General features: G+C 54.5%; 1 protein-coding gene across 2 annotated transcripts in view; it reads right to left on the bottom strand.

Annotated features, from left to right (window-relative positions):
• The window catches only part of GPC3 (glypican 3), a 127,828-nt gene extending 124,328 nt beyond the window's left edge, over nt 1-3,500 (bottom strand). For both annotated transcript variants that reach the window (XM_064518327.1, XM_064518328.1), the window contains exon 1: nt 3,214-3,500. In XM_064518327.1, coding sequence (XP_064374397.1) covers nt 3,214-3,373 — 160 coding nt within the window. In that variant the 5' untranslated portion in view covers nt 3,374-3,500. The remainder of the gene's footprint in view (nt 1-3,213) is intronic.
• Nucleotides 3,501-12,391: the final 8,891 nt, after the last annotated feature.

Raw genomic sequence — 12,391 nt, 5'->3', positions numbered from 1 at the left:
GAGCCGCCGAGCCCGCTCCACTGCTTAATGGCCCTTACTGTCAAAATTGTTTCATCTCCCAGCCCGCGTTCCCCCACACACCTTTTCCTTAAAGTTTCAGGCCATTACACCGCGTAATGCCAGTCCCAGCCCTTGCAAACGACCTCCTCCTTTCGCTACAGGGTCCCACGAGTTACTCCAACGGGTTTATCAAATTGCACCTAGAGGCTCACGTGCCGAGCTTTGCAAGATTAGCAATACCGATGCGACACAAGGCAAACGAGCCCAACACTCCAAAACACAGCTCTCGTGGGCAAGAAAGAGCGGGATGTGGCCCGTTCCAGGGCAGCACAAGCACGCTGTGCCGTTACGCTGCCTTGGGGAGCGGCAGGGTAAATGCTCCAGTAATTCTGCATATGCTCAGAGCAGACCAAACTAGTCTCTCCACAGCTGCAGTAGTTTCTTTAGTGCCTTAGTGCCCTGCTTCTTCCTCTTTCTGCTCACACGGGGATTTTTCCTTTTTTTTTTTTTCTTCTTTCCTTTTTAACTGAAAAACAGTGACTAGCTCATTTAAAGCACTAAGTTTTACTTTGATGGATAATTATTCCCACAGAGAGTTGGCACAGCAGAAGTGAAGATAATTTCAGTGGATTAAATGTTAAAAAACAAAAAAAAAAAGTTTGAGATCATCTGCAGGCAGTTGCTGTAAACTCCTTAATAAGGACAATATTTGGATCTCGGTTACATCCCGGGACGGCTTCAACCCTGCCATCAGGCACCGGCAGGCAGACCACGCGAGCCTGTCCACCCAGAGCCGACTGCAGCTTAAATCACACCAACATTCCCCTAAATCTGCCCCTGCTTAACGTTACGTTCCCGGAGCCCCCCGAGGACCACCGCAGGCTCGGCTTTCTCCCGCTGCGTTGGCTCACCGGTTTGCTCACATTAACACAAAAGAGCAGCTTTCCTATGGATATTTCCTTTCTCTAATTATTTAAAGCACGATGCAGATTGTGCAACAGATGAAAGCAGTGATTCAAACTTTAAACACAGCGGATTCTTTTCCCCCAGCTACATCAATACTATTTTTATTAAAAACGTTCATTTAAATTACGTGATTGAGAGCTCGAGCGTCCGTCACCGGCTTTTAATGCTCAGCATCGCGGGGAGAAGGAGAGGCGGCTGTTCAGAACCCAGGTTAAGTGCTGATCTTTTTAAAACCTAATTAAAGAGATATAAATTATAAACCAATCTCGTTCAATAGGTGATTAAAGTTGGAACAGCGTGGGTATTACATGGGATATTTATTACTGCTTAATTAGCCCGTATTTTCTGCTCTGCCTTTGCTCTCACAAGGCCACCAGACTCCAGCCTCTTCTTCCCAAAGTATTGCAAAATTAGCCAGACTAATGCCACGCAAATATAGCATCGCTATAGCACTGCGCCTTTTAAAAGAAAAGGTTATAAAGAAAACGCGGAGATTTGAGTTTCCTCCTAACAGACGTACAAACGTATCAGCAAGACTGTCACCAAAAATAAGGAGCTAACGCGTGGGTACCAGCTCACGCACACACCGCCCGACGGTCACGCCAACGACTCTCACCAACACTTCTCAGGATGTTGTTAAAATTAACCCCTGGGGGAAGAAAAAGAAAAAAATTAACGATCTCACTATAAAATGACTGCCGGAGGAGGCAACTAAATTTTAGGGTTCTGCTCCTGCTCTCCTAACTGCCAAGAGAGCAATTTGCAGACCTGAAATAATTAAGAACAGAAAACCCAGTTATCCGGCAAACTCCGATCTCAACCAGCGCGCTGGGCTGCGCGGGAAGGAGCATCACCAGCCCCACGCGGGGAAACGGAGCGGGAGCCGGGGAGCGCGCAGGGAGGCAGCAGCGAGCGAGGGTGCGCCTGACCCAACGGGAAGAGCTGGGCTCGCCCTTTCCCTTTTTCTTTTCTTTTTTTTTTTTTTTTTTTAGATCTGTGCATTGGCATGCACAAGCTGCCTCAGAAAAAGAAGAGAAATCTGCCAAAAGAAGTGTTGCTCAGCTGTGACACAGCCCATGGCAGAGACGCCCCCGTGCCCCGTCCCGCCAGGCGATAACGCATCTCTCAGCATCACCCAAAAGCCAAAACCCCCCGGCACAGGGTCGCGCCTGCATCCCGCGGCCGGAGCCCCGCGGCATGGGCTGGCACAGGAGCTGCCCCGGCTGGAGCCGTCCTCCCGCGGGAGCGCAGAGCGGCATCCAGTCCGCAGGAGCACGGGGCCATGCAAAAATTCCTCTTTTTTTGTTTTTTCCCCCCAAAAAGACCGCTGCACGCGTGGTCTGCATGGGAGTCGCCCTCCTCGCTGCACCCACTGCAGCGACGGCGCACGCCAGCCCGGGTACCCAGAGCGCCAACACAGTCACCAGCAAATCTGAAAGTGGAGGGGAGGGAAAAAAAGAAAAAAAAAAGAAGTGGGAAAAATGGAAATTCAAGTTACTATTTATACATGATAAACTATGAAGGGAAAAGACAAAGGGAAGAAGGAAACCAAGACAGGGTTTGTCTTGAGGCAAGACATCTCCTCCGCCCGCAGCCTTTAGCCACTGCTGCCGGCAACGCCAGATGTGGCAGCTTCCAGGAGTCGCTGCTTTCTGTTCGTGTCAAAAAAAGCAAAAACCAAGAAGTTTTAAATAAGTTGTGCCAACCTTCGCCTTGCGTGATGTATGGACGTGGGTTCGGAGGAGCGACTCCATGGTGATTTGCGGCTGGAAACTCCAGAACTTTTTTTTAATTGACAGATGTAGGAAAGGAAAAAAAGCAATAAACAGAAGCCTGGAAAACAGAGCGATGCTCCCCCATTACAGAGATTTATGCGGCCGCTGCCGGGAGAAGCGAGCGCTGAAGCGTAATTACACCCAGAGCCGCCGAGACGGGCCGGGCCCGAGGTAGGAGCAAGCCGCGCTGCTTTAATTATGATGAAGCTCCGGTACTTAGGGAAGCGCAAAATCCACTTTCGTCTGAGACGCGGGACTTTATCACCCCAGCGAGCTGGGAGCACCGCGCCCAACGCCCGCCCTGCCCGGAGGCACCGACCCCGCGGGCTCGCGAGGGGCTCCGGGCTGCGCCGCCCCCGGGAGCCGCCCCGCCCGCCCCGCCGGGGCCCCCGCGGCAGGACCGGCCCCGGCAGCGCGCGGACGGAGCGGGCGGCGCTGCCCCGCGGCCCCCGCCCCCGCCCCCGGCGCTCACCTGGCACCGGGCTCTCGGGCACCCACTTGGCTCCGGGCTGCAGCACCTGGAAGGCGGCGCGGACCGGGCGGCAGGCGGCCTCGCCCGCCGGCTGCGCCCCCGCCGGGGCGCCGAGCAGCGCGGCCAGCAGCAGCGGCAGCACCGCGCCGCTCCGCCACATCCTCCCGGGGCACCGCGGCCGCTCTACGCCGCCGCCCCGCCGCCGCCGCCGGGCATCGCTGCTCCGCGCCGCGCTGCTGCCGCCGCCACCGCTGCTGCGCGCCGGGTGGGGCGGGGCGGGGCGCGCCCAGCTCGGCCCCGCCGCCGCCGCCGCCCATTGGCCCCCGCCGAGCGGAGCCCCGCGCCCATTGGCCCCGCCCGGCGCCGGCAAACTTGCCCCGCGCGCGGCGCCGCCCCGGCGCTCATTGGCCCCGCGGCGGCCGGGGGCTCCCCCGCCCCGCCCCGCCCCGCCCCGCCCCGCCCCGCCCGGTCGCTGCCCCGGGAAGCCGCCCGCGCCCGGCGGGGGGGGGGGTGGGGGGGGTTGCAGCAGCGTCGCACGTTTGCGCGGGTCGCGGTCTGCGCTGTTGCTCGCGGGGGCGCCGCGTTGTTGCGCTTCTGCACGCGGCGGAGGGCTGCAGCGCTGCTGGCTCGTTGGCACGGGGGGGCCGTTGCGGTGTTGCGCGTTTGCACGGAGCGGTGTGTTGCCGCGTTGCACGTTTGCAGGGGGTGGCACGTTGCAAGTGCTGCCCGCTTGCACGGGGTGGGGCGTTGCAGCGTTTCTCGCACATTTGCACGGGGTGGCATGTTGCAGCGTTGCACGTTTGCACAGGCTGGGGTGTTGCAGCGTTGCTTGCACGCTTGCCATCACTGCAATTAACCCCCTGCGTAGCCAGGCCGAGGGCTTGAGCAGCGCCAAGTGTGCGTTCAGCGTGGCATTCGAAGGGTGTCTTGTCTCTTGTTTGCCCCTACACACCCGTGTTGCCAGAGCCCCTTGTGCTGTGCTGCAAATAAACAGGTAGACCACCGCCTCTTAACTTTGCGCTGCAGGTGGGTGCTGCATTGCATGCGCCACGCGCTGGTTTCCCTGGCTGTTGGCGCGGGGCTTCGCCCGGGAACCTTTTGCTCTGGCAGCTCAGGGCAGGCGTGCGGAGGCGGCTGCGCGGTGGCGGTGCTGAGCCCGGGGCGCAGGGTGCGGAGAGGCCGGGCGACCCCCTCCGCGAGCTGAGGCGAAGCCGAGCTGCCCCGCGTGCAGGCAGATCATCTCCCCCGTCAGCACCACTCGCACCATAAAAATCTCACTTAATCGTCTACCTGCCTCGAGCCGGTCGGTAACGAGAGGCAGGATCACGCGTGGCTGGTTGCATCAGATGCTCTTACGAAGCTGCTCCCCTGGGGAACCCTGAATCAGTTAAAAAGCCAAGAAGGGACGTAGGAGGGGACCCACACGCCCCGGAGGATGCTACCAGGTTGCCGCCGAGCATTGCTCAAGATCCGCCTGTGCCGTGAAGCCGGTGGCCTCCCGTCCTGCTCCTCGTGCTGCAGGGACCGTGCGGCTGGGCTTTCCCAGCCCTTCGTCGAGGATGAGGAGGAGACCGGCAGCTTCCCTGCAGGCCTGCGAGACCCTCCCTGGGTTTCACTCCGGACGCTTCCCCGCACGGCCCGGGCTCGGAGACCCCGGAGAGCTCTGCAAGCGGCCGGGCGACAGGCGGGGTGGCACGGGCACACCGTGAGCGCGGGGCAGGAGCCGATCTCGGCAGACCGAGGCCAGAGAGCATTCAGGTTTTTTCCAGCAATCCTTGTTTCCTGCACAGAGGCACCTCAGCAAAACCTGATTTATACCTGATCCAGTGATTTTAATGCTTAATCTTATAGGCAGAAACTCCGCAAGGAGATACGTGAGAGGTGCACCTCTGCCAGGCTGCACGCAGCGGCTGGCTCCGGGCTCGCGGCACGAGCTTCTTCCAAAGGTATCGGGAACGTTAGGCTGCTCCTGAAATACTGCTTTGCTGGTGGAGGAGCAGATGTGCAACCTGGTGGCAATTTTATACCCAGTAACTCGAGAAACTTTAGGGATGCGGCATTCCCCTCTCCCACCGACACGGCACGAAGCGCTTGCTGGGTCTGCGGCGACCTGCTCCTGCCCTGTGCCCCCAGCGGCTGCCCACGCTCCGCTTTTGCTCCCGATGCTCCCGTTTCGCTTGGGGACACGATACAAAGCCGGCGACAGCAGCAGCCGAGTCCTCCACACCAGTCATCCCCTGCCGCCGGGGCCCGTTTGGGGCAGAAACTGCCCCGAGGACGCAGCCTCCGTCTCCACATGGATTTCCACTTTTATTAAATGTTCCTGATGGGAATATACGGCCACAGGATGGCAGATGCAATTAGTTCGCCTAATAGCCCTGTGCGATGAGCTGGGCCTAGCCGTCTGAGTGCAGGATTGTGCACAAATGAAAGAGCATTCCCGTAAAATTGAAAATGTAATTTAGCAATTTGGGAGGGGAAAAAATCAACAATCTTTTGAGAAAACTAATAGCTTTTTACCGTGTAATATAAACGCACCTATCTAGTGCAGAAAAAACATATAAACATTAAACAGACAACCCTGCCACTAAATGCAATAATAATAAAACCTCCCCAAATTATTTTATTACCCATCTTTGTTCATTTTCAGACTCTCCCAGGGGAGGCTGCCTCTGCCACCGACAGGGAAGCTCAGCAATTCCTGCTGCATCTAAAGCCAGCAAGTGGCTCTCTGCAAGCTCCCACCAAAAAAAGGATAAAAAGGGATTTTTCTGCTTTATCATGAAAAAAGCGGCCCCAGGGCCCAGACCGTGGCAGTGCTCCTGCACTGGATTTTGGAAAGACCCATGAGCTGCATCACCGCGATCGCCTGTCCGGTGCGTTTGGGTGCTCCGTGCTCCCCCTCAGCTCCCTCCCACGAACGCCCCCCTTTTTTCCCAGATTGCAACAATGGCGGAAACCCAAAAAGTTGATCCCACAATGTGCATAATGACCGATTTCGAAGGAAAGCTTCCCCTCTAGCTGCCCTGCTTGTATGGGCTACGACATTGGGAGAGGGAATTAATTAACCGCGGCCGCTCTCCGGTATGCGTGGGGGCTCGCCGCAGCCCGCAGCCCCTCGCCTGTACGTACCGCTGCAGATGGGATTGCTGAAATTTTAAATGGTAGTTTGAATGGGAATAACTTGACATTTAGTTCTGGGACAATAGCGAAATGTCAACATCTGCTGTGGGAGCGCAGAACGGTGATTAGCACCAGTTGCCGCTTTCGAGCGTGCCGGAGCCCGGCGAGGTGCCGGCGGCAGCAGGGCGCACGAGACCGCGCCGCGGCCCGGGTTGAAGCGACCGAGTGTTTGGGCTGGAGCGCTGCAGAGCAGGGGGGTGCGGGGGACAGGGCAAAATCCCACAAAAGCCAGCAGCTTTCTGGAGGGAGACTGCTGGAAAACAGGAGCATCCTGAGCCTCGGCGCGCAGAGGGGATCTGGCATGCGTCACGAGCTGCACCGTGCTCAGCCCACTGCGGCCTCAGGTCAGGTCAGCAGCTTTTCACATGAGCACTAGGTATTTTCTACGTGGGGGGGAGGCAGGATTTAGGGCAGAGAGAGCCCTGCTTTGCAGAGCTGTTGTAACCTGCTACTGCCACTAATGCTGAAAAGGGGGAGGCGATTCCTCGGCCGCTTCATCTGCAGGAGGAGATGTGGGGGCTCATGCCCCATCTCCGACACCATCCACCATCCGCTTGCTCCCACACACCCGCAGCAGCGGAGGAGAAGAGCCATTTTCAGGGCTAACCAGCTTTTCACTGCGCCCGGGGCAGCGACAGGGCGTTTTGCCTCGCGCCATTGCAGCCAGGTCCCCGCTGCCCGGGACCGCACGTCCCCGCGAGGGGAGGTACAAGAAGCCCCTCTCCAGCAGCACTGCAGCGCTTCGTTTTTTTCTTTCCAAGTGAGGTTTGGAAAACCTGCAAAAGGCTCACGCAAAGCTTGGTGAGCAGGATGCCGCCGTGCTGTGGCAGCTCCTGGCTTCGTCCCTGGCCTCGGGCGCTCTCCAGGTAATGGGCTGGCATGCCGGTGCCACAGTGGTCACCGTGGCATTTCTGACATTTTTAAGATTAACAAGGTCTGGCCAGCTTTTCCCCGCCAGCAAGCACACCGCTGAGCTGGAGTTTTATCCTCCTCCCTTGTCGCTCCATCATTTCCAATGACATGTTAACAAATGTTTGCCACGCAGATGCCAGCCTGGAGCTGCAGATTTCCCTCGGAGCCGTAAACCACAGCCCATCCCGCCGGCTTTGCACAGGAGCAATTTGGGGACTTTCTTTGGGGCCATTTGCGGGGCTGCCCTGGCCCCGGATGCCCAGCACAAGCCTTCTGCAGCCTCTTCGACACCTCCTTGCTTCAGTTTTAAGCCCTTGAGTCTTAAAAGCATGAGCACTATTTGCTACACCGACAAATCCATATTGCTTTTTATAAAACCATATATTCCCAGCAGGCATTTGCTGTGACTTGGAAGCTGCTTTCCCCATTACAAACAAAAAAGAAAGAGTTAATTTAAGCAGAAGAATCAACTCCAGTGAGATGAAGATAACTTCCCAAGTACCAACTTCCTTTGCAGCATCAGCATCTCTCAGACAAGGTCCCGTTACCTCTCTTCTCTTTAAAGCCAGCGGAAACTGCGTTCGCTTAGCATAGGGCAGAGCTGGGTACGAAGGTGCAGAAACCCCGCAGTGAACGCAGCCGTGGCGATGCTTCGGAAAGCTCGGGGGGACCCAGCCAGGCCAGGCAGCAGGATGCTGCAAAGGATGCGGCGGGGATGCCGGACCCCCGAGCGGAGGGGATTTGGCACAGCACGTTATTCGGGAGCAGCCTGCCCTCACGTGGCGAAAGGGAAACCGGGAGCCCGAGGACTCGCGGACAGGACACCGGGGCCGCTCGGAAGAGATCACTCCTTGCCCGTCATCGCAGCACAAGTGACTTTGGGGAGAAGCCTCCAAGGCCAGCGCTGCAGCTTGTCCCATCCCATCGCATCCCATCCCGTGCACTCGGCATCACTCCCCGAGCGAGCCCGGCCCGTGCTGTAACTGGCAAGGGCAGGGGAAGCGGGTGAAAGAGGGTTTGGGTACCTAAACATAACTCCGACCAGCTCCCTGGGAAGGGCCGAGGGGCAGGGCAGGAGCGTCGCTGCACTAACCAGAGCGGGCACAAGCGCGTTTTGCCACACTTACCCCACTAATAAAATTGCACGGGCAGAGGGCACTTGCAAGCAACACTGTTTGCCTTCCCTGGTGCTTACGCAGGGGCCTGGGGGTACGATAATCCAGCCAACTGGGTCTTGGGCCACCAGCATTTTGAAGTGATTTTTGACTTACGTTTTTGTTCAAAGCAGAAGGCACAACCGCTCCAGTGCTCTCACGTCATCTTGGAGAGGATGGAAAGAGTTCAGCTTTTTTGCAAGAAAGGGATGCTCAGCACAAGCCTGTGACAAGAACTTACTCAACATTTTGTGTTCTTATCTCTATCTATATATATAGCTTTTTTTTTCTTTTTTTTTTCTTTTTTTTTTAATAATAGAAGTCCTTCTCTTTCAGATCATCAGCCAAATCCTGCAAAAGGCTGGAAGGAAGCTTCTCCGAAGGAGCTGCTGGGTTTTGCGCGACCTCCTCCATCACGCCGACCGCTGCCCGTGGGGCGAGGGGGCCGCGGCCCCACTGCACCCCGGGGAGCCCCAATGCCAAGACACCCAAGGCCAAAATCTCAGCATGGGGAAGTTATCGGGGCTGGGGTTTCACCAGTGCTCAGCCCTTCATGTCAGAGAAGAGGTTCAGGTGCTCCCAAGTCCCCTCTGGAACAAAAGCTCTGCTTTACACACATTTGAGCCTTATTTCCTCATGCATTGCTATACACGCTTATTTAGGATACGCAGGCACGGCACAAGTCAGCAGCTGCTTCAGGGAGAACCACAGTCCTGTTGCAGTCCTACCACTATTAGCTTTAAAATAACTTTTTTCAAAAATGGCTAAGGCTTTTACTAAAGATAAAGCACTTTGCAGAAATTTTACTTCCGAAATGAAGGTTAAAAACTGCTTTTTTAGTTGACCGAAACTGAACAACGAATGTCTGCTGCGAGCTGGGTACAGACATACTTCCAGGGGAAGAAGCAGTAGCAAAAAAACACCTTTTCGGTTTGAGAAAATGAAGTCTCCCCAAAACAGAGGGTGAGCTGTCATCTCACACGCTTTTCCGGTATTATATCATGATAAAGAAAATTAAAACATTTTTAATCAACCAGTTAAGCTCTATGTTACTCTCACGTTGAAGGATACAGCTCAGATGCAGCATTCTTCAAACTGTAGGGCTGATTTACATGGTTCCATCACAAACATTTTGTTCTGACAGAAATTCCTTTTTTTTCTTTTTTTTTTCTTTTTTTGAGTAAAAAAAAAAGATTTGGGGGGTTGTGTAAGTCAAAACAGAGGGCAAAAACGAAATTATTTTCTCATCCTTTGCTATCTTTTTCATTCCATATCAACGCAAACCCAGATTTTTTAATCACTCATGAAGCAGACAGCCTCAGTCCATAGGGAAGGCCCCCATTTAACTCCACTTGCACTCCCGACTCCGCCTTATGTCCCAGCTGGAAAACTGAAAACCCAGTTAAAGTTTGCATCAGTTTGCAGCCAAAGGAGCAACACCACTGACACCTCGACGGCGGGCAGTTTTCAAACCGCTTCTCAGGACTTCAGCACCCTGCTTAGACCGCTAAGAATTAACACGAGTGAACGCTCTGCCACGGCGTGCTATTTTAATAAATTGCATTCGTTACCAAAGCGCTAACGAGCATCTGCGCAGCTGCCCGGCGCTGGAGGGAGCAAGCACCCCCGAGCCGCACCGCGGCTGCCTTCGGGCACGGCCGGCAAGCAAAAAGTTATTGTCCAGCACAACAGCTCTGGAGGAGGGAAGGGATCTGTTTTTAGGGCAGGAAGGTCTTGGTTTTACCTGTGCTGCTGCGACGAAGCTGCGAGTGGACAGGCTGTGCAGCAAAGTGGGGCCTTTAAAGTCCCAACAGATGTGTTGCTTCTTCTTTCAAGTTTTAAGTCTGCCCTTTTAGCCACTTGCTTTTGCTCCAGGGTACCTGCTTGGGAACCAGATTTGGCAGTTCAAGAATGGCACTTTGCACCAAAGAGCCCATTTCCACTGAAAAAAGGCAAATCATTTTACTCTAGCTTTATCATTCTGTTATTCTGGTGATGTAACTTCCTCTTCTCTAAGTTTTTAATTATGTATACAAAGGGCATTGGTGATTTGCCCTTTTCTTCAGTTTTGTGCTGTGATTCTCTACATTTTATAGAATCTGGTGGCAAATGAAACGTAACCTTTATGATCAACACTTCCAACAGGGAAGACAATCAGCCAAAGAGCTGGCGACTTCTGATCCATCTGCAGCAGCTGGAATATCAGCTGCAGAAGTGCAGTCATTTAAATTAATAGGTAGATGTAAAAGTCAAAGAGAACGAAGCATGTTATTCTGGTGTATCATCATCATGGGTGGTTTGATACTGTGAAAAAGCGCAGCAGGGCAAGAGGCTGAGGATGGACAGATGGTTCTCAGCCAACAGGTCCAGGAGCAAATCCGGTTTTGCTCTGGACAACACTAGCTTCAGCAACCAAGACAACATAAACAAATTAGAAATACCTCAGCCTGTATGTCAAGTATGATTTTAACCTAATATCAGCTGGAAATGAAGCCCAGGTTTTATTGACACATGCTGTAATTATTTTGGACAATAACTCAGGAGGGACCAGAGCTGAATGACCGAGCAGCAAGCAGCTGGGCTGCATCTTGCCAAGGACAGTCCCGCTGCAAGAGCTTACCTGGGCTTACCACACCGATTTAGACAGGAACATGCTATAAAAACCAGCCCTGAAGACCCACAATACTTTAAAAACAAATGGTCATTTGGAAAGATTAAGAATAATTAACAAGTTTCCTTTAAGAGAAGGGGAAGGTTCCCAGTGATGCTCTGGCCAGGCAAAGGCCTCTTAGAGAGGGGAGCAACCGCGTGCATATGGAGTAACACAAAGTGTTGTGTGGCAGCAAGGAGACTGAAAATAATAATATGAAATATTCCCACTCTGTAAAAATAGCCCAGGCACTCAGACGCTCAAAGCCATCTGAAGTTTCCAGAACAAGACTTGCGTCTTTCCACGAGAAGCCCTCATGCCTGCGTGCGCTTGTACCTATTTATAACCTTCCAGCACAAAAGTTACTGGTGCCGACTCCTTTCTGACGTCCCACTCCCAGAAATAGCCGCTACGACATCTCCCGGAGCAGCCTCGGCCCTTCGGCACACCGATGCCCGACAGCCACAAGGCTCTTCACAAGAAGGGAAGAAAAAATAAAATAAAAAAAAAAAAAACAAGAAAAACAAACTCATTTAAAGATCAACACAGCAACCCTGTGCCAGCGCGACAGCGGCGCACGTGCAGCCCAGGGAGGTTTCACAACTTTTCTTCGTTCGCTGCAGCAAAGCGTTAATGCTCACCAGAGCACCCATTCCCGCACCTGGGCACCCCTGGCCACAGCTTTCCCAGGGGAGACCTGGGAGGCTGCCGGCACCCTGCCACCCTCCAGACACTGCTCCGAAACTGTCCTCCCCAGCCAGGGCGCGTTAGAAGAAACCAAGTTCCCTCTGATTCCTCTGCTTGCAGGGAGCTGGTGAGAAACCTCCCAGCCCCCTCCTGCAGCCCCGCTCCTTGGACAGGTGCCCCACCGTTGGTCTCAACCTCTGTCAGAGCAGCATCCACCTTCGAGAGTCATCTGCGCCGGTAAAACCTGGTGGGCAGAAGCACTTTGAGCAGAAAAGGTGGCCCGGAGGCAGCAGCTGCAGCAGGACCCCCATAGCTCCCTCTTCTCCCCACCATGAGTCTCCCACCCCAACACTTTACTAAATAGGACATCCACAACCTCAGAAAGCAAGGGCATCGCCTGAAGAGGTGCAGAAGTGACATCCTAGGCTTAAGATGAAGCACCCTGTGCCATAGCTAGTTATCACTTCAAAAGTCAGCTTCAGTATTTTGAAACTGTGGAAAACGTAGAGCATCTCCATGCGGGGATCTGAGCAGTGCAAAACAGACCACGGGTCTGAAAGGGCTGCAAGCAAACCTGGGTGGGCCAAGAGCA

The sequence above is a fragment of the Dromaius novaehollandiae genome, chromosome 11 (assembly GCF_036370855.1).
Source record: "Dromaius novaehollandiae isolate bDroNov1 chromosome 11, bDroNov1.hap1, whole genome shotgun sequence".
NCBI classification, from domain to species: Eukaryota; Metazoa; Chordata; class Aves; order Casuariiformes; family Dromaiidae; genus Dromaius; species Dromaius novaehollandiae.
The sequence above is the reverse complement of the archived record's forward strand: the minus strand, read 5'-3'. Positions and strand labels throughout refer to the sequence as shown.